Source organism: Salmo salar, chromosome 17, assembly GCF_965601325.2.
Source record: "Salmo salar chromosome 17, fSalSal1, whole genome shotgun sequence".
In the NCBI taxonomy this organism is placed as follows: Eukaryota; Metazoa; Chordata; class Actinopteri; order Salmoniformes; family Salmonidae; genus Salmo; species Salmo salar.
Window position 1 is genome coordinate 25,128,080 of NC_138307.1, and position 26,910 is coordinate 25,154,989.

A 26,910-nucleotide genomic window follows, 5' to 3' on the forward strand; every position below is an offset into this window, starting at 1 on the left:
TGAAGCCATCCAACTCTCAGGTCTCTACTTCTTATGAAACAAAGCGCCAAGCTCAGCTGACACACAGCTGTAAAACACTGACTCCTGAGAAGAAGAAAAAAAGAATTGGTAACTAAGACAACCAAATAAGAACTACAGTATCTCCTTAGATACTCATTGATGAAAAGTCAGCTGTGGCTACAGTATCTGTGGTTATACATTGCCCAACACTTGCTTACATCTAGTGTATTTAACTTCTTGCATCTAGGCGTTCTGCCAGCGGGACCCCTAGCCAACAGCCAATGGAACAGCAGGGCGCGAAATTCAAAACATTAAAAATCTAATAATTTCAATTTCTCAAACATATGACTATTTTACACCATTTTAAAGATACACTTCTCCTGAATCCAACCACGTTGTCCGATTTCAAAAAGGCTTTACAGCGAAAGCAAAACATTAGATTATGTTAGGACACCACCTAAACAAGAAAAGCCACACAGCCATTTTCCTAGCAAGGAGATGTGTCAAAAAAAACAAAATCCAGCTAAAATGAAGCACTAACCTTTGACGCTCTTCATCAGATGACACTCCTAGGACATCATGTTACACAATACATGTATGTTTTGTTCGATCAAGTTCATATTTATATCCAAAAACAGCATTTTACATTGGCGCGTGATGTTCAGACAATGATTTTCCTCCAAAACTTCCGGTGAATGTGCACATTCATTTACAGAAATACTCATCATAAACGTTGACAAAATATATAACAATTATTTAAAGAATTATAGATATACTTCCTCTTAATGCAACCGCTGTGTCAGATTTCAAAATAACTTTACGGAGAAAGCACATTGTTCAATATTCTGAGTACAGAGCTCCGCCATCAATGCAAGCTATACAGTTAGCCGTCAAACCACGGCGTCGTCAAAACTCTAAAATACTGTTATAAATACTTTCTTACCTTTGCTGATCTTCGGCAGAATGCACTCGGAAGGACTCCCACAAGAAATGTTCATTTGTTTGATAAAGTCCATAATTTATGTCCAAATACCTCCGTTTTGTTGGCGCGTCCAGAACACTATTCCAAAGGCACGAGACGGGGGCGCAAATCAATAGACGAAAAGCTAAAAAGTTCCATTACCATTTGTAGAAACATGTCAAACACTGTTTACAATCAAACCTTAGGGTGTTTTTAACATAAACAATCGATACTCAGTCTCAACCTTTAAGTCTTTACTGAAGACTTATCTCTTCAGTAGGTCCTATGATTAAGTATAGTCTGGCCCAGGAGTGTGAAGGTGAACGGAAAGGCTGGAGCAACGAACCGCCCTTGCTGTCTCTGCCTTGCCGGTTCCCCTCTTTCCACTGGGATTCTCTGCCTCTAACCCTATTACAGGGGCTGAGTCACTGGCTTACTGGTGTTCTTCCATGCCGTCCATGGGAGGGGTACGTCACTTGAGTGGGTTGAGTCACTGACGTGGTCTTCCTGTCTGGGTTGGCGCCCCCCCCTTGGGTTGTGCCATGGCGGAGATCGTTGTGGGCTATACTCGGCCTTGTCTTAGGACGGTAAGTTGGTGGTTGGAGACATCCCTTTAGTGGTGTGGGGGCTGTGCTTTGGCAAAGTGGGTGGGGTTAAATCCTGCCTGTTTGGCCCTTTCCGGGGGTATCATCGGATGGGGCCACAGTGTCTTCTGATCCCTCCTGTCTCAGCCTCCAGTATTTATGCTGCAGTAGTTTATGTGTCGGGGGGCTAGGGTCAGTCTGTTACATCTGGAGTATTTCTCTTGTCTTATCTGGTGTCCTGTGTGAATTTAAATATGCTCTCTCTAATTCTCTCTTTCTGTCTTTCTCTCGGAGGACCTGAGCCCTAGGACCATGCCTCAGGACTACCTGGTATGATGACTCCTTGCTGTCCCCAGTCCACCTGGCCGTGCTGCTGCTCCAGTTTCAACTGTTCTGCCTGCGGCTATGGAACCCTGACCTGTTCACCGGACGTGCTTGTTGCACCCTCGACAACTACTATGATTATTATTTGACCATGCTGGTCATTTATGAACATTTTAACATCTTGACCATGTTCTGTTATAATATCCACCCTGCACAGCCAGAAGAGGACTGGCCACCCCTCATAGCCTGGTTCCTCTCTAGGTTTCTTCCTAGGTTTTTGGCCTTTCTAGGGAGTTTTTCCTAGGGAGTTTTTCCTAGCCACCGTGCTTCTTTCACATGCATTGCTTGCTGTTTGGGGTTTTAGGCTGGGTTTCTGTACAGCACTTTGAGATATCAGCTGATGTACGAAGGGCTATATAAATAAATTTGATTTGATTTGATAATATTCCAACCGGACAATAGCGCATTCATTACAGAAGAAAAAAAATAAATGCTATCCATGCGTGAATGCGCATGAAGTAACTACATGACCTCAGACAGTCCACTGCTTGAACCGGCTGTTATTCGGTCAAAATTCACCATAGAAGACTCAAACAACTTTGTAAAGACTGTTGACATCTAGTGGAAGCCTTAGGAAGTGCAAGTTGACCCCACAGACACTGTAGTTTCAATAGAAAATGGTCTGAAAGACTACAAGTCTCAGACTTCCCACTTCCTCGTTGGATTTTTCTTAGGTTTTTGCCTGCCATATGAGTTCTGTTATACTCACAGACATCATTCAAACTGTTTTAGAAACTTCAGAGTGTTTTCTATCCAAATCTATTAACCTCTCTAGGGTAGGGGGCAGTATTTGCACGGCCGGATAAAAAACGTACCCGATTTAATCTGGTTATTACTACTGCCCAGAAACTAGAATATGCATATAATTATTGGCTTTGGATAGAAAACACCCTAAAGTTTCTAAAACTGTTTGAATGGTGTCTGTGAGTATAACATAACTCATATGGCAGGCAAAAACCTGAGAAGATTCCTTACAGGAAGTGCCCTCTGACCATTTCTTGGGCTTCTACACTCTCTTTATTGAAAACTGAGGATCTCTGCTGTAACGTGACACTTCCTACGGCTCCCATAGGCTCTCAGAAGGCGGCAATACGCTGAAAGATGCCTTTGGAGCCCCTGGCTGAAAAACAGTAGCGCATTTGGATAGTAGTCAATCAGAGAACAATGAGACTGGGGCGCGTGCACGAGGCGACACCATGTTTTTATTTTTTCATCTTTGAACGAAAACAGGGTTTCCCGGTCGGAATATTATCATTTTTTTACGAGAAAAATCGCATAAAATTTGATTTTAAACAGCGGTTGACATGCTTCGAAGTACGGTAATGGAATATATAGAAATGTTTTGTCACGAAACGCGTCGGGCGCGTCACCCTTCGTCACCCTTCGGATAGTGTCTTGAACGCACGAACAAAACAGAGGATATTTGAACATAACTATGGATTATTTTGAACCAAACCAACATTTGTTATTGAAGCAGAAGTCCTGGGAGTGCATTCTGACGAAGAACAGCAAAGGTAATCACATTTTTCTAATAGTAAATCGGAGTTTGGTGAGGGCCAAACTTGGTGGGTGTCAAAATAGCTAGCCTGTGATGCCGGGCTATCTACTCAGAATATTGCAAAATGTGCTTTTGCCAAAAAGCTATTTTAAAATCGGACATAGCGATTGCATAAAGGAGTTCTGTATCTATAATTCTTAAAATAATTGTTATGTTTTTTGTGAACGTTTATCGTGAGTAATTTAGTAAATTCACCGGAAGTTTGCGGTGGGTATGCTAGTTCTGAACGTCACATGCTAATGTAAAAAGCTGGTTTTTGATATAAATATGAACTTGATTGAACAAAACATGCATGTATTGTATAACATAATGTCCTAGGAGTGTCATCTGATGAAGATCAAAGGTTAGTGCTGCATTTAGCTGTGGTTTGGGTTTATGTGACATTATATGCTAGCTTGAAAAATGGGTGTCTGATTATTTCTGGCTGGGTACTCTGCTGACATAATCTAATGTTTTGCTTTCGTTGTAAAGCCTTTTTGAAATCGGACAGAGTGGTTAGATTAACGAGAGTCTTGTCTTTAAAATGGTGTAAAATAGTCATATGTTTGAGAAATTGAAGTAATAGCATTTATAAGGTATTTGAATAACGCGCCACGGGATTCCACTGGCTGTTGAGTAGGTGGGACGATTTCGTCCCACATACACTAGAGAGGTTAATAATATGCAAATATTTGACTCTGGGCCCGAGTAGTAGGCCGTTTAATTTGGGTACGTTTTTCATCCGGACGTGAAAATACTGCCCCCTATAGCGAAGAGGTTTTAACAGCTAACAAAACCTTAGTGGTAAAACCATAATTTTCACCACACTCAAAAGTAAAACAAATACTGCTGCGGTAATGCCTTAGAGCTGTGAATTTGACAGCATGAATTGTAAAACTACACAATATTGATGACAAGAATAAAGAATTTAGTTGATATATAATATGCTCTTAATAGACAAGCATATTTATAAATATTACATATAGTTAGCCGATCCTTTGAAAGGAAAGACTGCTTCCCTGGCAAACAATGAAGACTTCTGACCACACACACACCAGATAAACTAAGAACAAAAGCACTTGGTTTCAAAAAGAACAACTTGTGTGAAGCCAGCTGTTCACATTCTGTTATAGACAATAGGACTATAGACAGAGCTCTCAAATGACACCTGCTTTACGGAAGACAGACACTGAGGTTTTCCCTAGGCGCCCGCTCACCTGAGGACATTTGCATTGTAAATGAATCTCTACTACCATGGTGACCATAATGATCTCCTGTAACAACAGCCTATTCAGGTCACCATGGGGAGGTATCCATTTTCTTTCCTCAGGGCAATGGGACAACATGACCTTTACAAAATGGATCCTCTTTAGTTGGAAAGAGTTTGAGCAGTAAATGTGTACAGTGTCCTCTAAGGTAAACTTAACAGGTTACATTTTACTTGTGAAATGTAACGTCTATATGAGGGGGGCAAGGCAAGTAAATGTAATAAATATAGGTCTTATTTCACAAATACTGGACAGGTCAAGGTTACTGTTCACCCATCCTAGACTTTGGGTAGCAATTCATATTATTTGTCTTTGTCCCTGTTTCAGTTAAGAATCAAAAGATGGTATCAGCTTATCCGAGTTCTCCAGCTACTACAACAATACACCATTGTTGCCTAGCAATCCAGCACGGTTAAAAAGTTGCTCCATAAGCCTTTACATGACAATATAAAAGATTCCCTGAGTAGGCAACCGCATCAAGAGAGTCCGAGAGTCTGAAACATGGTGAGAGCGTTTTCTAAAATCAAATGTATGCTTGCAATTTAAAAAGTTAAAATATTTAAAAGACAAATATTAATTTTGTAAAAGATTATGATTTTAGTAATATTTTCATGTTACGTTTGTCATCGTGAGGCAATTAACTATAGACTTATCATTAAAAAAAACTCACCAGGCCATAGCAACCTTTATATGAAATAATTCAATCAAGAAACAGAAACTAGTTTTCCTCAAATTAGTGCAGCAATAGTTCAGCTGTTTCCACCACAACTTGTTTTAAAAAATCATCTTCTGTAAGTGGCATGTGACTTGAGTGATTCTTTTCTCTCTCTCCAGGGTGAATGCATCTCTGTCCACATTGGCCAAGCTGGGGCTTCAATTGGAAATGCATGCTGGGAGCTCTATTGCCTGGAGCATGGGATCCAGCTGGATGGACAGATGCCAAGTGAGGGGGAGATGACTCCTTCAACACCTTCTTCAGTGAGACTGGGGCTGGCAAACATGTTCCCCGTGCAGTCTTTGTAGACCTGGAGCCAACTGTCATTGGTAAACAGGAGGCTTTTATTAACAGCTGATGGAATTTGACAAAAAGCATACGTCAATAGTAGATTTATAAATGTATTGTTGTCTCCCAATAGATGAGGTACGCACAGGTACCTAACGCCAGCTGTTCCACCCTGAGCAGCTGATCACAGGCAAGGAGGACGCTGCCAACAACTATGCCCGTGGTCACTACACCATTGGCAAGGAGATCATCGACCTGGTACTCGATAGGACTCGCAAACTGGTAAGACCCAACCTAGTCATCTTTCTAGGTGGATGTACCTTCTATCTTTGATTAAAAAAATATATGGTTTGTGACACATTCCTCCGTGGTTCTTTCAGGCTGACCAAGGCACTGGGCTCCAGGGCTTCTTGATCTTCCACAGCTTTGGAGGAGGCACCGGTTCTGGGTTCACCTCCCTGTTGATGGAACGTCTCTCCGTCGACTATGGGAAGAAGTCCAAGCTTGAATTTGCTGTTTACCCTGCTCCCCAAGTTTCTACTGCTGTGGTGGAGCCTTACAACTCCATCCTGACCACCCTGGAGCACTCTGACTGTGCCTTCATGGTGGACAATGAGGCCATCTATGATATCTGCCGCAGGAACCTGGACATTGAGCGCCCCACCTACACCAACCTCAACAGGCTGATTGGTCAGATCGTCTCCTCCATCACCGCCTCCCTGCGCTTTGATGGGGCCCTCAATGTGGACCTGACAGAGTTCCAGACCAACTTGGTGCCCTATCCACTTCCCTCTGGCCACCTATGCTCCAGTCATCTCTGCTGAGAAGGCCTATCACGAGATGCTATCAGTGGCTGAGATCACCAACGCCTGCTTTGAGCCAGCCAATCAGATGGTGAAATGTGACCCACGTCACAGCAAGTACATGGCCTACTGCCTGCTCTACCGTGGTGACGTTGTGCCCAAAGATGTCAACTCTGCCATCGCCACAATCAAGACCAAGCGCACCATCCAGTTTGTGGACTGGTGTCCCACTGGCTTCAAGGTCGGTATCAACTACCAGCCACCCACAGTGGTCCCTGGAGGAGATCTGGCCAAGGTCCAGAGAGCTGTGTGCATGCTGAGCAACACCACCGCCATTGCTGAGGCCTGGGCCAGGCTTGACCACAAGTTTGACCTGATGAATGCCAAGAGAGCCTTTGTGCACTGGTATGTGGGAGAGGGCATGGAGGAGGGAGAGTTCTCAGAGGCCAGAGAGGACATGGCAGCCCTGGAGAAAGATTATGAAGAGGTGGGTACTGACAGTGTAGGGGATGAGGTGGAGGAGGGAGAGGAATATTAAAAAGTAGAGTAGTGAAGCCCGAAAAAAAAACAATCTGCAAAGAACACCATCCCATCTGTAAAGAACACCATCCTATCTGTAAAGTAATTTAATTTCAGGAATACATCAAGCCCTACTACAAATACATTATGAATTTACATTCAAATAAACCATGCATTTTCATGAGACTCCGTTTCTACTCTGAATAGTATTTTCCAATAGCACAAAGCTAGCGTACTTTGTTGGTGACCAACACAGCGCTCAATAGTTTGCAAATGTGGAAACAATCCATTCATGAACGCATCTCTCCCTCTCCTCTTCATAATTTGCATGTTTTGAATTGCACAAGCCATGTCTTGAATAAAACACCATTGTCTTACAGTGTGAATGATAATCAGCATTGTTCTCCATTCACTCATCACCATATGAATGCGACTTGTATTAAAAAAGTAGAGCTACTCTTACACTAGGCTATCGCCTGATCATCACAAGATAACTTGTTTTATAATGTGAACAGACAAGAGGAAATCCAGAGGCTGACGATCAGTCAAACAGAAGCTATTCATCACAGCCCTATGCTACAAAATTCATCACTAGAGTGGCTTCAACAAGTTACTAAAACAACATTAACGGTCATTCAATAAATTCTCGCAAACTAGGTAGGGAAGCTACAAATGGTATTTTACATTTTATTTTTCGATCTTGCATAGTCCTAAAACTGACTGAAAATAGTTGAATCCTTTCCATCTAACAACAACCCTTATCACTGTATTTAAAGTTCAATGAAACACCTCATCCACCCACAACATGTATTAAAAAGTTACCCCTCACATCACAAAGTTTGATCAAAATCTAGTAAAATACACAGTGTACAAAACATTAGGAACACCTGCTCTGACCAGGTGAATGCTATGATCCCTTATTGGGGTCACCTGTTAAATCCACTTCAAATCAGTGTAGATGAAGGGCAGGAGACAGGCTAAAGAAGGATTTTTAAACCTTGAGACAATTGAAACATGGATTGTGTATGTGTCATTTAGAGGGTGAATGGGCAAGACAAAATATTTAAGTGCCTTTGAGCGGGGTATAGTAGTAGGTGCCAGGTGTACACGTTTGTGTGTGTCAAGAACTGCAAATCTGCTGGGTTTTTCACACTCAACAGTTTCCCACGTGTATCAAGAATGGTCCACCACCCAAAGGATATTCAGCCAACTTGACACAACTGTGGGAAGCATTGGAGTCAACATGGGCCAGCATCCCTGTGGAACACTTGACACCTTGTAGAGTCCATGCCCTGACGAATTGAGGCTGTTATGAGGCAAAATGGGGTGCAACACAATATTAGGAAGGTGTTCCTAATGTTTTGTACAATCAGTGTATGTGATTGAGTTGAAATGTAACTAGGCTCGTCTTCCAAATGTTTAGTTGGGGCAAAAAACAAATAGCTAATTCCACAGCAGTTCAGTCTTTGTAAATCTGACCTACAATTGTATACAATTGTGTTCTCTACAAAACTAGGTTAACAGGGTACTTAAAAAGATGCCATCTCCAATATTTACTATCATTTAAATTAATGATATAGGCCTACACATCGATTCTTAAGTGTTACCAATATAACTTTAAAATGCCCCTTGAGCATGAATGAAAAAATACATTTAGGATTGTGACAAATATTTCTTACTTTAAAAAGATTACTTTCGGTTTAGGCTACTTCTCAGCTCTTTTGTTCCCAGTAGCAGGTATTATATGCAAAGTTGCAAGCCCCTCCCCTGTGTTTTGAGTAGTTTCTTTCCCTTCCAGTAGAGCCAACTTCCATTCCCTGTTCTCTACATTAAATATTATTTTAGTGATAGTGATTATGAAAGATATTAGTCATCCCACTATGTAACATCTGCTTGTCAACCTTTTTTTGCCCGAGGAGCATTCCTTTGGGTTATAGAGTCTGTGTGTGAAGTGTGGACTGTGCTTTGAAAGCAGAACTACAGCTCTGACTCTGTCCCTGAGAAAGATTAGCAGCTTGCAGAGGGGCCGCCCCTTTTTTTGTGCAAACAGTCGCTCCCGCCAAGAGAAAATAATACAGCTTCCTGCATCCCCCCCCCACCAGACAGTATAAAAACCCCACCTTGGCCCCCTCCCCCATTACAGCCTTCATTCTCCGAATCCTCAACGTCGGCCGAAGGAAAGAAATCTGTCAAAATGGTGAGTGCTGAGTACTGCAGTTGATTCTGAAAAAAAATAACTACATTTTAGACAAACAGTGAGAGAAGTAAAAATGTCCTTGGATTGAACATTTGTACATTTTCGGTCAAATATATAGGGGTATATTTATTTCTAGTTTGTTAGTGTTTGATAACTATACACTATCATTGGCTAATGTTACAGGTTTTTTTTATCTTATAGATAGCATTAAAAGCCACGCTGCCGTTGTTGGATAGGCTGTGGGTTTGGGTGCAGTGGAGGAGACGGACTCAGCACTGTGACGAAGGGGACTCAGAGCATGTGGGGCTGACGCCAGAGAACTGGCACAATTTCCTCCACCAGCGGGAGGAAAGCACACTACAGTCAGAAGCACTTGCCTCAATTTGATGTAGAAATGAATTTTCAAGAACAATTATTCCATTTGTTTGGATGGAGGGCTATTTACAAAATTGTTTACGTGACCATTTGTTTTGGCTAAATGCCATTTTTTTGTACTTTCCTTCTCGAGTAATAACAGGGGAGGGGATATTTGTATCTGGGTTGAGCAGTTATGAAGAAAAAAGAGGTTTGAGTATGTTCTAGAGGACACAATCAGATATCCTGTCTGTGCGTTACACAAAGCAGCGCGCTTTGGCACTGAGGGCAGAGTGGGGAGTGGCCTGCCGGGCTATGGATTTTCCCCCTGTAGCACTGGGAGTTCATAACTGCACTGCTGGTTTCATTGGAGAACGACTGCCCCCTCTCATTGAAGACAGGGTTAGTTCAAGACCGACCGCAGTACTACAGGCATTGTTAGCAGAAAACAGGATTCCCCAATTATAATGAATGGAACCAATTGCAATCATCCTGGTCAATCTTCCTGTAAATAAATGTTTTTTTTTGGGAAGACAATCACAGTACCAATAATTGGGGTTCACACAGCTCAGTCTCTGTGGGGCTGCAGTAATAACCCGCATATGACTCAGCATTCAGCTGCTCAAAGCTTCACAGCCTACAGAGGAGCAACCCCACCCTTTAACCAGCTGTCGTTGGGCTAATATAAGATTTAAAGATGGCACAGGTGTTAGACACAGTAAAATGCCAACTTTCACTATTGATTTATAATAATTTGTATCCTAACAATAGGACTACTGATTTGCAGTTGGTAAGGATGGTGCTTGTTGCCAAGCAGCAATGACATTGAATCCCTGGCCTATGATCGATTCAGATATCTAAACTGGGACAGTGAGAGAGTATCATTGGAAACTGTGGGCTATATGCATGTGACCAGTCTGCAGCCAGAAATCTAAAACGGAAAACAAAGGAAAGGACCAGAAATAGAAGGTCCTACCTTCATCATGAATAGGATTCACAGATGACAGGGCTGATTTAATTGTATGTATCATTTTCAGATTTTCTTCCACAGCCAGTCCATGAATAACACTTGCTCTTATTCATCCAACAGAGCTCTTCAGAGTTTGTGGAGGTGTAAGCGGTTTCTTGGCCAAAAACAGTTTGGCCTGTGCCTAGAGCCATTCATGAATTGTAGTGTCAACATTTGTCTTTTGTGTTTGATTGAATAACACTAACAGATAGGATATCCATGAAAATTCATCAGTTGAGGGATGACGTTTTCTTGACCTTGAGCTTCATGAAGGCCATAAGTTGACATCTCTGTTTCTCTGCAGCGTGAGTGTATTTCTATGCATGTCGGTCAGGCCGGAGCCCAGATGGGCAATGCATGCTGGGAATTGTACTGCCTAGAGCATGGGATCCAGCCTGATGGACAGATGCCCAGTGATAAGACAATCGGAGGGGGAGATGACTCCTTCAACACCTTCTTCAGTGAGACTGGGGCTGGTAAACATGTTCCTCGTGCAGTCTTTGTAGACCTGGAGCCAACCGTCATCGGTAATGCACCTATCCTCAATCACAAAATGTAAAACATGCCTAGTAATATTTTTAGTAATTGTTTTGTATTTTTTCAGCCAGTATTTATACTTTAATTCTAACTGGCTTTCATCCTGTCGTTCCACAGATGAAGTACGCACAGGTACCTACCGCCAGCTGTTCCACCCTGAGCAGCTGATCACAGGCAAGGAGGACGCTGCCAACAACTATGCCCGTGGTCACTACACCATTGGCAAGGAGATCATTGACCTGGTACTCGATAGGACTCGCAAACTGGTAAGATCCATTTCAAAGCTAGGCCTTGTGTTGACCTTGTACTAAAACCAAAAGGTATACATTTGAATGAAGGGTACATTTCTTAATTTTCTTCCCTTTGTTTCTTTCAGGCTGACCAGTGCACTGGTCTCCAGGGCTTCTTGATCTTCCACAGCTTTGGAGGCGGCACCGGTTCTGGGTTCACCTCCCTGTTGATGGAACGTCTCTCCGTCGACTATGGGAAGAAGTCCAAGCTTGAATTTGCTGTTTACCCTGCTCCCCAAGTTTCTACTGCTGTGGTGGAGCCTTACAACTCCATCCTGACCACCCACACCACCCTGGAGCACTCGGACTGTGCCTTCATGGTGGACAATGAGGCCATCTATGATATCTGCCGCAGGAACCTGGACATTGAGCGCCCCACCTACACCAACCTCAACAGGCTGATTGGTCAGATCGTCTCCTCCATCACCGCCTCCCTGCGTTTCGATGGAGCACTCAATGTGGACCTGACAGAGTTCCAGACCAACTTGGTGCCTTACCCCCGTATCCACTTCCCTCTGGCCACCTATGCTCCAGTCATCTCTGCTGAGAAGGCCTACCATGAGCAGCTGTCTGTTGCTGACATCACCAACGCCTGCTTTGAGCCAGCCAATCAGATGGTGAAATGTGACCCACGTCACGGCAAGTACATGGCCTGCTGCCTGCTCTACCGTGGTGACGTTGTGCCCAAAGATGTCAACTCTGCCATCGCCACAATCAAGACCAAGCGCACCATCCAGTTTGTGGACTGGTGTCCCACTGGCTTCAAGGTCGGTATCAACTACCAGCCACCCACAGTGGTCCCTGGAGGAGATCTGGCCAAGGTCCAGAGAGCTGTGTGCATGCTGAGCAACACCACCGCCATCGCTGAGGCCTGGGCCAGGCTTGACCACAAGTTTGATCTGATGTACGCAAAGAGAGCTTTTGTGCACTGGTATGTGGGAGAGGGCATGGAGGAGGGAGAGTTCTCAGAGGCCAGAGAGGACATGGCAGCCCTGGAGAAGGACTATGAAGAGGTGGGTACTGACAGCATCGGAGAAGAGGATGAAGAAGGAGAGGAGTACTAAAGGGTGTAACCCCTGATCTGCTGATGTTCCATTAATATAGTGTGCAAGTAGTAAGAAAACAACAAAAAGGGTGTAACAGACTAATATTGGAAATCATTCCATAGAGTAAGCACATTCCACCCAGCTACAAGAAGAACCTTCCTGCCTCACATCAGCCAGTTTGAATAAAATATGAAAATAAAATTAGTGTCTTGTGTTTATTGGATGAAACCTCTTGGTATGGCAACATGAAGTAGCAGATCTTTCTGACGTGTTGATCACAACGACAGCGTAATTTCGCAAAATAATATGCAGCATCATCTGGATGTGTGGAACAAAAGTTCAACATTCCCCTTCTGCTACCATTTCTGTCAAGCCGTCTATGTATACAGTTTGAAACATATGTTCAATAAACCCAACTTATGCACCACACAGAATGCACTGCAACTGCCTCTGCAACGCAATGCTGCAAGGCAAATGCAGCGTTCCATTGGAAATGAATGTACTTCTGGTGTACCAAAAAATATAATGACGCTGTCGGTGTGATCGAGGCGTGAGGTGATGTGCCAAGCTGAGAAAAAGATTCAGCATACAACTGTAGGACATTTTAAAGTGAGTAGTTTCTAAAGTAGGTGGTAGGCCAAGCTATACGGAGCTGCAAAACTTACAAGTCAGACATTTAGAGAGGTTTACTAAACCAGATTTTATCAAACACTAACCCTCTCGCTCTCCCCAGATGTTTTCTGACCATACAACCTTATGCTACTGCATGCTATAGTACAGCTCCTGTACATCAAAATGCACTCAAGTTATAATACTGTATGCTTGACATTTATGGAATTCACTTTCATTGGTAAACAATCTCCACTTTGAAAAACAACCCAATCCTCTTACTGAGCTCTTCACTGCCTTGCTAGCAATGAAGTGATTAAACATGCATTAGGGCCTAACTGTAAACAGCCTTTCCCTTCTATGGTTGATTGAAGTGATGGTTATCCTGCATCCTCTTGTTAAATCCCACTTTGTTAGACCCTCAAAGTCAAAATATTGCTGTCTACCAAACCCACTATCAATAAGAGGACTTAAAGTATAGGCATATATCAGAGAAAACAATAACCCATTGTTTTCGCGGATTCTGTGATTATCTACCTTATGACATACACATTTTCTAATAGTGCTTTCGTGACAACTGGTGCCGTTCAAAAACAACTGGGAACTCCCAACTGGGACCAACTGGGAACTCTCTGACATCTGACTTCAGGGCGTTCAAAACAACTGGGAACTAGGGGGGAAAAAAACGAGCTCCGACTGGGGAAAATCGAAGTTGGGTAGTCTTTCTGGAGCTCCGACTTTATCGACCTAAATATAACTGACGTCATGATTTGACCTCGTATTTTTCCCAGAGTTCCCAGTTGTTTTGAACGCGGCATTGGGAACTGGGGACAAAACGAGTTCAAATCATGACGTCGGTGATCTTTACGACGGAGTTCAAGAAAATGCCCGATTTGGAATTACGAGTTGGATGACCGCTCAAAACCGTTTCCCCACCTCTTGCTATCAGATTATAGTCGAACGTAAACTAGACTGGACAATAAAATACATTTGAGTTGAATTGGTTTTTTTTCACCAAAGGACAATACGACTACCATGAAATTCGTCAGGAGACAATCTTAAAAGTACACATTTTCGCTAATTCTTTTTGTATGAAGGGGATGCTATGCCTGAAGTTAGCTAGCTCTTCTAGCTAACAGCAGAGGTGTGGCCTCCATGGCGCGCGATATGCCTTCATGGCTGGCCAAAACGTTTATTTTCAATTGAATCAAAGGACTTCGTGGTTGAAAGCACATTTATATTACTGTAACGTTATTAATGTTCATAACACTTGGATTGGATGACTTTGTCAGCATATTGGGATGAAACCTTACCTCACACTAGCTCTCGTTGGCAGGTGCCACCCTCGTGATAGGAGAAGTCAGACAGTTTGCGTGGCAAATAGGACACGTGCATGTTTGAAAACCAATTTGACCCCATGAACGATTGTGATTGGTAGGACTTGAATATCCAAATTACCCAAAAATTCAATTCTGCACAATAAATAAGTAAACATTGAATTTTTTTTTGAGAAAACAGCACTCAGTCTATTAAGCATTTGCAACACACAAATCAACGTTTATTAGTTACCACACAAAGTTACAAAATAGGCATTTTTCATATTTTAACATTTTTTGTTTATTTTTTCTGGTTTGCTTGAGGTAAACAACAACAATTGAACAAATCATTTACAACAATCTATATGGCACAGGAAGAGAAGAGGGAAGTAATGGTTAGTCATTTTACCCAAAGGGTTAGTAAAACACGAGAACATGGAATGTGAATCAGCAGGGTTTGAGATTTGGGTAAATTGTAAACAGATACACTCTGAGGAGCAGGGAGAATCGGAGAGTGACAGCAGGCAACCCTTCTTGACTCACATCCATCCTCAATCACCAACCACAGCTGAAACATTTGTGATGACACTCTCTGAAAAGGACATAGTTCTTTGATGTAAAACATTAAAATATTATGATTTTTATCGACCTTTGAGAGAGAGAACAATAAGCCATCTCAGCTCACCCCAATAACCTGGAAACCGTTGACAAGGGGACTCGTCAGAGGACATGTATAGAAGATGACAGAAACACCCTCTTCCTCATCCCCACCACCACCAAAGAGAATAGCAAGAAATCGAAGGCATCATTCAAACAGGAGAGAAAGCACAAAGAACAGCTTGGTCATTCTACACCATATTGTAGAGAAAAGGTGAGGTAAGACACAGTTGATGATTGAAGATATAATTCCATGGCGCAAGGGAAGGATCATTGAGTGGGGGGGTCTGTGGTACAGGCATGTAGGCAGGTCTGAATCGAGTTGGTTTCACTGGGGCAGGGCTTTTAGGATGGCATTCACCTCCTCCGCCACAGCGGTCAGGGCAAACTCAAACTGCTCCTGTAGGGAAAATTATCATTATGTGATTTAAATTGAACAGTGAATATATAGGTTATAGTCCAACCTTCAATTGTGGATGTGCATTATGGTCTGATGACACAATGCATGTCATGTTTGGGAATTTATCCACCATAGATGATATACTATACATACACAAGGTTGTGTTTATGACAGTACCTTGGTGCGCACCATCCCTGGTCTCTGGTCACGGACGTGTTCCAGGGTAGCAGCAATGTCAATCTCCTTCACTCCTGAAATAAAAATTCAACTTTAAGCCAAAAATGCATGCAGAAAACACTCCTATACCAAAATCATACACATACATACACGGAAATGGACAGTGTAATATGCTTACCCTTGGCCATGCGGTTCAGAACCATGTCAATCAGGATATAGGTGCCAGTCCGGCCTGTACCATCACTGTGTAGGAAAACATGAACATCTTAACATTAATAAAAGACCAAACCACTGACTGAATAATAAACATATCAACTTACAACTGTTGTTTGCTGAGGAGGCTGGTGGGAGGAGCTATAGGAGGACGGGCTCATTGTAATGGCTGGAATGGAATCAATGGAACAGAGTCAAACACGTTGTTTCCATGTGTTTGGTACCGTTCCATTGATTCCATTCTAGCCATTACAATGAGCCCGTCCTCCTACAGCTCCTCCCACCAGCCTCCTCTGGTTGTTTGTTTCCTGCTGTGTTTTGTGTATGTAATGTGCAAGCTGTGCTAAGATTTCTCGCTTGTTGGACAATAAATGTCAATCTATATTGCATGCATGATTTAGTCATAACACCACCATAGATAATGGAGTGCATTCAGAGAGGAAGCGGCGAAGTGAGAGGGAGAACTCGGCCTAAAATCTTCCCCAGCAGGTGGCGTTTTTTCTTTTTTTTTCCGCTCACCAAGCAAGGAGTTTTTGTATGGTGGTCAATGAATGTCGGATCTGGTCAACAAAAAATGTAATGGTTCATTTGATCGAATATAAGTGTTGTAATTCTTAGGTTGTTGCGCGTGTATTGATATAAGTAGAACATGTGACATCCAGGCAACTTTATATCGAAGTTGTGCCTGTGCTTTGCAGGATCTTTAACCGTTTTACACTTCAACGGGATAGGGACATCCCAAGGATCCCAGCTAGCAAATACCATTGCGGTTGTTCACACGCGTATCTGCCCTCTCATATGCTAGAATTACATTTTTTCGTGTTAGTCATTTAGCAGACACTATTATCCAGAGCGATTTACAGCAGTGAGTGCATACTGTTTTTGTAACCCTGGTGTTGTAAGCGCCATAATCTACCAACTGAGCCACAGGGGTCAGAAGGGTCCCACCTGTCTTGCCTCGTCCCGACTGTCTTCCATTTTTTAAGACATTTATTTTCATTGTTAGGGCGGCCAATAGAGCATCTGGGTCAATATAGTGGAACATCTGTGCTACATTTCCACTCTCTCCGACACCTGAGCCAAGCAGCATCTGAAAGAGAATGGCAAGGTTCTGCCACCGTGTGGACAAAAGTTGTGTTGCAAACGTTGGTTTACCTGCAGTGTACAATGATCGGACAAGATCTGCCTCTGTAGCACTTATTCACCTTTCTGTGGAGATGCAGAGAGAGAGGGGGATCAAATATAAGTGAATACTGAATGAATAGTGAACACTGATGGAGAACATATATATTGATCATGCTTGACAATGGCAAGTCATACAAACATCAGACAAGCTAAAATGAGGACGACAACACAAATCCTAACTCGATTGCAGCCGTGTCCTAATTAATAAAAATGTTGTTTACATTGCAGATGTTGCATTGCATCAACCAATGGTTGCGTGCCAGGTCATCCGACTGTGCAGTTGGGCATCAGACTGCGTAATCATACGATGTGGCTCGCTGATCTTTTTTAAAGACCTATGCAAGCATTAGATCTGGCAGCAATATAGTCACACTGGAACGCAGCCTAGCAGTTCTAAACAAGCAGTCAGTGTGTATTCAATATGGAGGAAAACAGCCCTGTTTGAAGCTCCACTCCAGTTTAACAATCATTATAGGATGAAAATAACTTTTAGATAAAGAGGAGCGTTCGCAGCATAGTGATGAGGAGGAGAGTCAAAAGGGTGAGAGAAATGTAGACAGAGAGAGTATAAAAAAGGGAGAGAGACGAGGGAGCAAAGGGGTTAGGCGATGGACCTCCTGCTGCAGCCACACCTGTCCATGATCATTTTTGTGACTATGCAACTGGACCCAGACTACTAGCTGCAAATCACAAAGATGACACGGACAGATATGTAAAATATCATGAGCCCGCTGACCTCCATCGCAAGATAGATGTGTGAGAGCAAAGAAGAGGAGGGACAGAGGGAGTGTCCAAGGGAGAGATGTGAGGAGGGATTGAAAGGGAAAGAGAAAGGCTAATTAAGTAAAGACAACACACACACACAGAGAGACAGAGCGAGACAGACAGAGGGTAAAAGGAAAGAGCAGGATGGATGAGTGAAATGACATGTTTTATATGTTTTGGTCATCCCATCATCTAGTAGGGATCAGATGAGTAAAATGGATTGAGGATTATAAGGAGTTGTGGACAGAGAAAAGTCTGTGAAACTGACACTATTGACGAGTGACAAAGGAATTTGAGACCAAACAAGATAGGAGCATGGTCTGGCAAAACCATAGGATGCATCATATAATAAAATCCCTTCCAAACCTTAAAATGTCAGACATTCTGTTGTCCTGTATATCTGGGTTGTGTTCATTATAGCATGCAATATTTTAAAGTGTTTTTCAAACGGAAAACGAAAATGAGCAGTAGTCAAACTCCCTGTTTCAATCCATTTTTTCCCCCATTTCATGCCTAGTAAACAACCCTGCGTTCAGTGTCCATGCGGTACCTGCGGAAGTCCAGTAGGGTGCGTGTGGAGGTGGGGATGCCCTGGGCAGGCCAGCTCAGGAAGTGGAACTGGGTGAGTGTGCGGGTCTCCTGGGTCTGGACGTTCTTCAGGTAGAAACTACGAACCAGGAAGTCATTGCACCAGATGTGCTCCGAAACCAGGTTCACCTGATGGACACACAGACCATTGTTACAGATCAGGACAGACAGACAGACACACACACACCGAGTCTCACACACACCTCATAGATGTGGTAGAGGGAGGATCCCTCGTCAGGCCAGTAGCGATCACACTGTTTCTCTCCGTCCTCAACCAGGGCTGTCATCATCACTATCACCGTGCAGCCATTCTCCCAAACCATCTATAGAGGAACACCATCACACACACACACACACACACTAGAACATGTAAACATAGAGCTTGGAGACCAATAACATCATAATGTAGTCCATAGTGTAATCTTCTTTCATCATCACATCGGCATGTGTTTTGAGTGTTGATTTATGTGAACAAATGTTTGTACACATTATATGGTTCAAGTTAGGAATTGTATTCATATTACACACATATGAATACTCATCCGGAGTGACTGACCTGCCAGAAGTCGGAGATGGTGTGAGACAGGGGCCCTTGGGTGGCGATGTATGTCGGCATCCGGGGGTCATGCTCGATCTAGGGGTCACAGAGGGGATAGGTCATCATGGGTCACCTCCTGGCGTCCACAATAGAGGACACTATGGACACTGGTGGTCACCGTGGCGATGGTTCCATTCACTGACCAGTGGCATTTACTTGGCAGGTGAGTGGATCTGCTTCCCAAATGGCACCCTATCCCCTATAGAGTGCACTTCTTTTGAGCAGGGCTCATAGCGCGTCAAAAGTAGTGCACTGGGTAGGGGACAGAGTACCATTTGGGAAGCATCATGGGAGAGATTCCACAACTAGTGTTCCAGTTTGATCAATGGAGGGTTGGTGTCGGAGACGGCTATAGGGCCATAGGTGGGACCAGGGCCGTATTCAGAAAGAGTCTCAGAGTAGGAGTCCTGATATAGGATCAGTCTTTTAGATCATAATGACAGATCATATGGATCCTAGATCAGCACTTCTACCCTGAGGCCCTTTTCTAATACAGATCAGAGTGATATATAGAGAAGGCTTTGGGTGGGGATCTATCCCTATGAGCACAAGATGTTGAAAATACATATTTTTGGTTGCAAAGACATTGAAAAGATGTCTTTCAACCAATTTTGCTCACTGGGATGGATTTGAGTTAACCAGACAGGTACCATGGTGACAGCGGGGATCAGGATTACTTCTTACTATGGTGCTGGCGTTGATGTAGTCAGTCCTGGAGGGGTTGTTCTCCGCCTTCATCTTCACCCTGGAGTGATCATCTGCAGCGCAAAGACACAAAACACAAACCTAGAATCATGGAGGTCACCTGGGTGGTTTAACCTAGAATCACGGAGGCCGCCTGGGTGGTTTAACCTAGAATCACGGAGGCCGCCTGGGTGGTTTAACCTAGAATCACGGAGGCCGCCTGGGTGGTTTAACCTAGAATCACGGAGGCCGCCTGGGTGGTTTAACCTAGAATCACGGAGGCCGCCTGGGTGGTTTAACCTAGAATCACGGAGGCCGCCTGGGTGGTTTAACCTAGAATCACGGAGGCCGCCTGGGTGGTTTAACCTAGAATCACGGAGGCCGCCTGGGTGGTTTAACCTAGAATCACGGAGGCCGCCTGGGTGGTTTAACCTAGAATCACGGAGGCCGCCTGGGTGGTTTAACCTAGAATCACGGAGGCCGCCTGGGTGGTTTAACCTAGAATCACGGAGGCCGCCTGGGTGGTTTAACCTAGAATCACGGAGGCCATCTGGGTGGTTAAACCTAGAATTATGGAGGCCGCCTGGGTGTTTTAACCTAGGATTATGGAGGCCAGGCCACCTGGGTGGTCTAGCTGGTGATGCCACCGGTGACCCTCAGCATACAGTCTGTGTGGGTTTAATCTGACCCACTGTCATTTTGACTGGATCTCCTCCTAACTTTCCTGTCTGTCCACTTTCCTAGCCTGGTCTCAGATCTGTTGACATAACATGTTTGGTGAGAGATTGACAAGGAGCAAAACATCCCAAACAGCTCTGGGACCCAGGCTATCACTTTCTGTTCAACAAAAATCACCCAAGAAAATACAAAGGGGAAATAAATCAAGGAGGAGATGTGGAAGAAAGGAGGGAAGAAGAAAGAGGAGGATGAGGGGAAGAAGAAGAACTTACAGGGCACAGAGTCAGGGCAGCGGTTCTTCTTCAGGTTGGTATCACTCTGGGCCACAGACATGGTGCTGGGTTCAGCCTGGTAGGAACACAGGGCCTCCCACTCCTTCAGCAGACGGTCCTTGTTCTTCAGGTGGTCCTCCATGTAAGCCTGTGGGTTAGGAGGACAGAGGGGGCTCTCAGTACTAGGATGACTCTTACTTATATAATACACTACACTTTCCTCTGTCAATGACTTCAACTGGATGAATGTCTTTTAGAGTCTGATGGTTAATGTGTATTTAATTGTCAGTACTAGACCTGGATTCAAATAGCATTTGTTATATTTAAAATATTTGTAGGGTTTGATTGAGCCTACCTGCAGTGCCAGGTGGGTAAGATTTGCACTTTTGGGACTAGTCCATTGGTTCCATTGCGCAAAGCAGCTAGGCAAGTTCAATCAAGCGCAGCAAAAGTATTTGATGGAAAACAAGAACTATTTTAACCCAGGTGTTAGTCCGAACAGCGGTAGAGATCTGAGGCTGAGTAGGAATAAATGAATGAATTAATAAATGAATGAATAGAGTAAATGTTCAGAGTGACACTGACCAGGATCATGTGACCGGTGGAGATGTCCATGTTGGTCTGCGCTGGTTCCTCACACCAGGAAGAGGTGCTGCTGTGGGAGCTCGGGCTGGGCTGGGGCGCGTCGCTGGGCTGGGGCGCGTCGCTGAACTGGGACGACACACTGCTCACCCTGGACGTGTCCGTACCTCCTCCTCCACCAACACCTCCTCCTCCTCCTCCTCCACTAGCACCCCCACCCGCTGCTCCTGCCCCCTCCTGACGCTCGAAGAGTCCCCTGGATCCCATGTGCTGACGACACAGGTCCTGACAGAAGGAGATGGGGACCATGACAGTCAATGGGCTTTCTATGGACACAATGTATTACTAAATCAGGGATCAATGTCCCGTGGATACAGTCACACTGGTAGTCCTGGGATCAATGTCCCGTGGATACAGTCACACTGGTAGTCCTGGGATCATTGTCCCGTGGATACAGTCACACTGGTAGTCCTGGGATCAATGTCCCGTGGATCCCGTCACACTGGCAGTCCTGGGATCAATGTCCCGTGGATACAGTCACACTGGTAGTCCTGAGATCAATGTCCCGTGGATACACTCACACTGGTAGTCCTGGGATCAATGTCCCGTGGATACAGTCACACTGGTAGTCCTGGGATCATTGTCCCGTGGATACAGTCACACTGGTAGTCCTGGGATCATTGTCCCGTGGATACAGTCACACTGGTAGTCCTGGGAAGTTGGGGTCTGCAGCATGCACAGGTTTCTTTCAATACATCTCATGTCTCAGACTAGTGAATGCTTGTGCAGGTTGAAAACTAAAGAGTGAATGTGTTCATGTTGGACTGTTTGTGAGTTGTCTTTTTAGGGAGTATTACACTGTGTTGACATTGGTGAAGAGAGGGAGACATAAGAAAACTAAGATATAGCGGCTGGACAAACCCATGTATGATAAATACTTTATTGATCCCTGAGGGGAAATTGGTTTGTCAATCATATCTCATCGAGCAATGTGCTGTCTGTCTGTAGTCTACAGTACTCCCACCTGACTTGGTCCTGCATGACTGTGAGGTGTCAGTTGATGGCTGGGCCTAGTGTGCACCTACCTGGTACTCCTGGTGTGTAACGCTGCCTCCCTCTGGCCCCAGGCCTAGCTTCTCAGACGCCAGGCGGTTGGTATGGCGACGCAGGCAGACGATGGTCATTGTCGCCACCAGGATCCCGCCAACACAGGCCACGCCCACCATGGTCATGAACACCCAACGGGAGCCATCTCGGACCCGGGTGGCCTGAGGTAAGCCCCGCCCATCAGTTCTCTGTCGAGAAGGGAGGTGACAGAGACAGAAAGAGAGAGGGAGGAAAACTACATTGTTAGCTGAATATCTCACTGATGAGCCAATAAAATAGCTTTTGAAAGAGTGTTTATTGGTTAGTGGAAGGATGAGACTCTGGTTCTTTAGAGCCCCACTAATGTCCTGCAACAGAAGAATTGATCAAAGTTATTATTATTGAGGAGGTGGATGAGAGAAAACCTGGGTGGTGTTCATTAGGGTGACATTTTTTTGAAACAGAGTGAAACGTCCAATCAGAACAGAGATATTCACGTTGCGAAACGTTTTTCTACATTGTACCCCACTGAATGCAACACAAGTACTGTTGCAGCCTGACCCCCAATCATTTATTCTCTTTCATCTCTCCTTCTCCTCCCTAGTTGCCACGGTTGCCTCTCCTGCCCTCCTGACCTCTCTTTCCTCTTCAGAGGCCCCAGGAATGTGCTGAAGGATTTGGGGGTTGGGGGATGGAGATATAGTCTGAGACATTGGGGATGGGGGGGTGGAGCTATAGTCTGAGACATTGGGGAGAGGGGGTGGAGCTATAGTCTGAGACATTGGGGGGGTGGAGCTATAGTCTGAGAAATTGGGGTAAGGGGGTGGAGCTATAGTTCGACATTGGGGAGAGGGGGTGGAGCTATAGTCTGAGACATTGGGGTAAGAGGGTGGAGCTATAGTCAGACATTGGGGAGAGGGGGTGGAGCTATAGTCTGACATTGGGGGAGGGCCGAATATGATAGTCTGATAGTCTAAAGGGGCCCGAAGATGAGAGATGGGAGAGAAAAGGGGGGAAGGGGAAGAAAACAGAAAGGGGGAAGAACCGAATGACCCGTTTCTGGAGACGAGTATTAAGATCTCTCTCTGGACATGAGGTGAATTTACCTAACTGACATCAGGGGATGCAGGGGTGAGGGCTGGGTGTAGGAGAGGAGACGGAGGAAGGGGGCGATGGGTGTAGGAGGGGAGTGAAGAAGAGAGGGATGGGTGTAGGAGGGGAGGGAGGGAAGAAGAGAGGGATGGGTATAGGATGGGAGGAAGGGAGGAAGAGACTGATTGATTTAAGGCAACAGAGAGACCAAGAGGTTGCAGTTTAGATGGAAGACAACAGAGAGACCAAGAGTATGATTCAATAGAAGAGTAGCATGAGGAGTACAGTAGATAGACTCCAGATCATTCCATTACTGCAGACATTGACTTCTGTCACTGTGGCAAGTGTCTTAACTCAGTTTGTTGTTGCCAAAAGCGATATGCAACTTCATTCATCACTTCATTCATCACACTTGTGAGTGATGCAAACAGCAAACATAAGGCCTAACTTTTTTTTCTTCCACTAAATAAAAATGGAATAGACAACTAGAATTAAAGGGTTTTAAACTTAGATGACACACACTGGTACATTTGTGTGTCTTTGCACAATTTCAGACTTCCAAGAGAAATCTAATGGACATTATTGCAGTATTCTTATAATTCAAGAGAGGAGAGATTGCCAATGTGAAATTATACAAAATGCAAACAAGATAGTTACAATGTGCACCAACACTAATTACTGTAACCCGATATAGGTCCCCTTAAATGGTATAATATTGATAGACGTGTCCTCAAACAGATTAAATTCGATAAATGTGTTATTTGTTGTACGTTCTTGAATATGTTGTTAAAATCTTCATTATGATTAAATACCCAGAATTATGCGACTATCCCACAAACACCACGCGGGCTGGGCATCTCGTAGATGTGCGTGCGCTATGCCGGCAGAATCTGATGAAAAAGTCTAAATTAACAGATAACATTAATGCGTAAGCAATTTACAAATGGCAACTAAATCGTAGACATATTTGAAGTGGAACTAAATATAACTATTATAGAATCAAATTAGGCCTATAAGAAATACAATTCGCGACTTGGGCCCATAATAACGAATAACTCTAGACAAATCTACCATTCAAAAGTATGAATAGCCTATTATTATGCTAAATATAAGCGACACTCACCCAACATCCACCTTCCGTGAAAGAAAGGCGACTTGACTTTGATAACGCACAAAATAAAATAAGATCTGTCTCTTGCTTTCCATAATGCGTTTCTAAAGTGGAGAATAGCGCATCATTTGATTGAATTTTGGCGGCAGTGTGACCTACTAGCTCAGGCCCAGGGCCGATATGAGACGACCAAGAGAGGAGTGGTGCGCGTGACCAATATGAATTAAAGAGACAGTCTTGTGTCTTTCGGGAGCGCGCACGTTTCGTTCGACCGCAAAATACGTATGTCATATCAAAGGATTTTAGCCATTCAGGCATTTCAGGCAGGGGAAAAGAGTTTGACGGTGAAAATGCACAGAAGGACGCACAGAATATTGATGATGAATGCCAATAGATTCTAATGCAAAGAGACCCCCCCCCCCCCCAGTCTCTCTCTCTCTCACACACACACACACACACACACACACACACACACACACACACACACGCACCTAAATGCAGCATAACATGCTCTTACCTCACCGACACCTGTCTGCAGGATCTTCAGAGCAGTTTCAGATTCCAGAAAGTTCTTCTCTGCAACTAAGTAAATTACAATATAAAATAGTTGCCATCTTGCAAAAAAAGTAATATTCTTGCTATTAAATATTTAAAAAACACCAGAGTGGCTAAAAAATCCCTTTTATACCCCTATCTCACTTTTTGTCCAAGTGTGTGTGTGTGTGTGTGTGTAGATATTGTCTTGGTGGTTTACACAGAGAAGCAGGACATTGGGTCAATTTGACCCCGTCTGACCCCAGTAACAGGTCCACTTACCGGCTTTCTCTGCCACGTCTTCAGCACTCAGGTTCTGGCTGTTGGGCCGGACACGGAATGTCAGGGCAGGCCCCACCACACTGTAGAGAGACAGACAGAAACATTCCATCAAACTATTGATTGATATAGCTGGGGCCGGGAGAGAGAGAGGGGTGGTGGGATGGTGGTAGGAGCAGGAGGACTGGGGGGTGGGGGGAGCCTTTATTTTGGGTCTGAATAAGCCCCAACAACGACTACCCCTAACACTTTATTTTTTTCTTATTATTTTTTTCTTAGGGGGTGGATCAAATTTAATATTGCAGATAGATTGTTGCTTCCATCAATGTAATTGTCTGCATCATTTCCAATCCCCCATATATTTTGGGGGGTAAATAAATAAATACATACATACATACATACATACATACATACATACATACATACATACATACATACATACATACATACATACATACATACATACATACATACATACATACATACATACATACATACATACAGTACAGTTGAAGTCTGAAGTTACATACACTTAGGTTGGAGTCATTAAAACTCGTTTTTCAACCACTCCACAAATTTCTTGTTAACAAACTATAGTTTTGGCAAGTCGGTTAAGACATCTACTTTGTGCATGACACAAGTCATTTTTCCAACAATTGTTTACAGACAGATTATTTCACTTATAATTCACTGTATCACAATTCCAGTGGGTCAGAAGTTTCCATATACTAAGTTGGCTGTGCCTTTAAACAGCTTGGAAAATTCCAGAAAATGATGTCATGGCTTTAGAAGCTTCTTATAGACTAATTGACATAATTTTAGTCAATTGGAGGTGTACCTGTGGATGTATTTCAAGGCCTACCTTCAAACTCAGTGCCTCTTTGCTTGACATCATGGGAAAATCAAAAGAAATCAGCCAAGAGCTCAAAAAAAATTTGTAGACCTCCACAAGTCTGGTTCATCCTTGAGAGCAATTTACAAACGCCTGAAGGTAACACGTTCATCTGTACAAACAATAGTACGCAAGTATAAACACCATGGGACCACGCAGCCATCATACCACTCAGGAAGGAGACGCGTTCTGTCTCCTAGAGATGAACGTACTTTGGTGCGAAAAGTGCAAATCAATCCCAGAACAACAGCAACGGACCTTGTGAAGATGCTGGAGGAAACAGGTACAAAAGTATCTATATCCACAGTAAAACGGGTCCTATATCGACATAACCTGAAAGGCCACTCAGCAAGGAAGAAGCCACTGCTCCAAAGCCGCCATAAAAAAAGCCAGACTAAGGTTTGCAACTGCACATGGGGACAAAGATCGTACATTTTGGAGAAATATCCTCTGGTCTGATGAAACAAAAATAGAACTGTTTGGCCATAATGACCATCGTTATTTTTGGAGGAAAAAGGAGGAGGCTTGCAAGCTGAAGAACACCATCCCAACCGTGAAGCACGGGGGTAGCAGCATCATGTTGTGGGGGTGCTTTACTGCAGGAGGGACTGGTGCACTTCACAAAATAGATGGCATCATGAGGAAAGAAAATGACGTGGATATATTGAAGCAACAACAAGACATCAGTCAAGAAGTTAAA

The 26,910-nt window shown here is 43.9% G+C and overlaps 2 protein-coding genes and 1 pseudogene across 5 annotated transcripts in view; 2 read left to right on the plus strand and 1 right to left on the minus strand.

Moving 5' to 3' along the window:
• Window positions 1–4,720: 4,720 nt before the first annotated feature.
• Window positions 4,721–7,078, plus strand: LOC145861326 (tubulin alpha chain, testis-specific-like; annotated as a pseudogene). The gene is made up of 4 exons (XR_014381057.1): window positions 4,721–4,742; window positions 5,531–5,778; window positions 5,871–6,019; window positions 6,118–7,078. The product of XR_014381057.1 is annotated as a tubulin alpha chain, testis-specific-like (transcript).
• A 2,049-nt stretch (window positions 7,079–9,127) lies between these two features.
• Window positions 9,128–12,693, plus strand: LOC145861377 (tubulin alpha chain). Of its 2 annotated transcripts, XM_082963662.1 has the most exons (5): window positions 9,135–9,256; window positions 9,458–10,012; window positions 10,924–11,146; window positions 11,274–11,422; window positions 11,533–12,693. In XM_082963662.1, the coding sequence occupies exons 2-5, from the start codon at window positions 9,926–9,928 to the stop codon at window positions 12,508–12,510; spliced, it is 1,437 nt and encodes a 478-aa protein (XP_082819788.1). In that variant the 5' UTR covers window positions 9,135–9,256; window positions 9,458–9,925; the 3' UTR covers window positions 12,511–12,693. The 2 variants fall into 2 exon arrangements, with proteins under 2 accessions (XP_082819789.1, XP_082819788.1); XM_082963663.1 differs by lacking the exon at window positions 9,458–10,012 and having other exon boundaries at window positions 9,128–9,256.
• A 1,944-nt stretch (window positions 12,694–14,637) lies between these two features.
• The window catches only part of LOC145861376 (receptor-type tyrosine-protein phosphatase-like N), a 40,283-nt gene continuing 28,010 nt past the window's right edge, over window positions 14,638–26,910 (minus strand). For both annotated transcript variants that reach the window (XM_082963660.1, XM_082963661.1), the window contains 13 exons: window positions 25,322–25,401; window positions 25,023–25,087; window positions 22,302–22,511; window positions 21,220–21,501; window positions 20,635–20,782; window positions 19,685–19,758; window positions 18,959–19,036; window positions 18,606–18,725; window positions 18,365–18,531; window positions 17,020–17,073; window positions 15,830–15,894; window positions 15,652–15,725; window positions 14,638–15,474 (listed from right to left, as the gene is read on the minus strand). In XM_082963660.1, coding sequence (XP_082819786.1) covers window positions 15,403–15,474; window positions 15,652–15,725; window positions 15,830–15,894; window positions 17,020–17,073; window positions 18,365–18,531; window positions 18,606–18,725; window positions 18,959–19,036; window positions 19,685–19,758; window positions 20,635–20,782; window positions 21,220–21,501; window positions 22,302–22,511; window positions 25,023–25,087; window positions 25,322–25,401 — 1,489 coding nt within the window. In that variant the 3' untranslated portion in view covers window positions 14,638–15,402. The remainder of the gene's footprint in view (window positions 15,475–15,651; window positions 15,726–15,829; window positions 15,895–17,019; window positions 17,074–18,364; window positions 18,532–18,605; window positions 18,726–18,958; window positions 19,037–19,684; window positions 19,759–20,634; window positions 20,783–21,219; window positions 21,502–22,301; window positions 22,512–25,022; window positions 25,088–25,321; window positions 25,402–26,910) is intronic.

Coding starts and splice junctions, on each gene's coding strand:
- LOC145861377 (XM_082963662.1), top strand. CDS start 9,926: ATGGATTTTCCCCCTGTAGCACTGGGAGTTCATAACTGCACTGCTGGT. Junction 11,147..11,273: donor CCTGGAGCCAACCGTCATCG/GTAATGCACCTA, acceptor GTCGTTCCACAG/ATGAAGTACGCACAGGTACC. Junction 11,423..11,532: donor TCGATAGGACTCGCAAACTG/GTAAGATCCATT, acceptor TGTTTCTTTCAG/GCTGACCAGTGCACTGGTCT.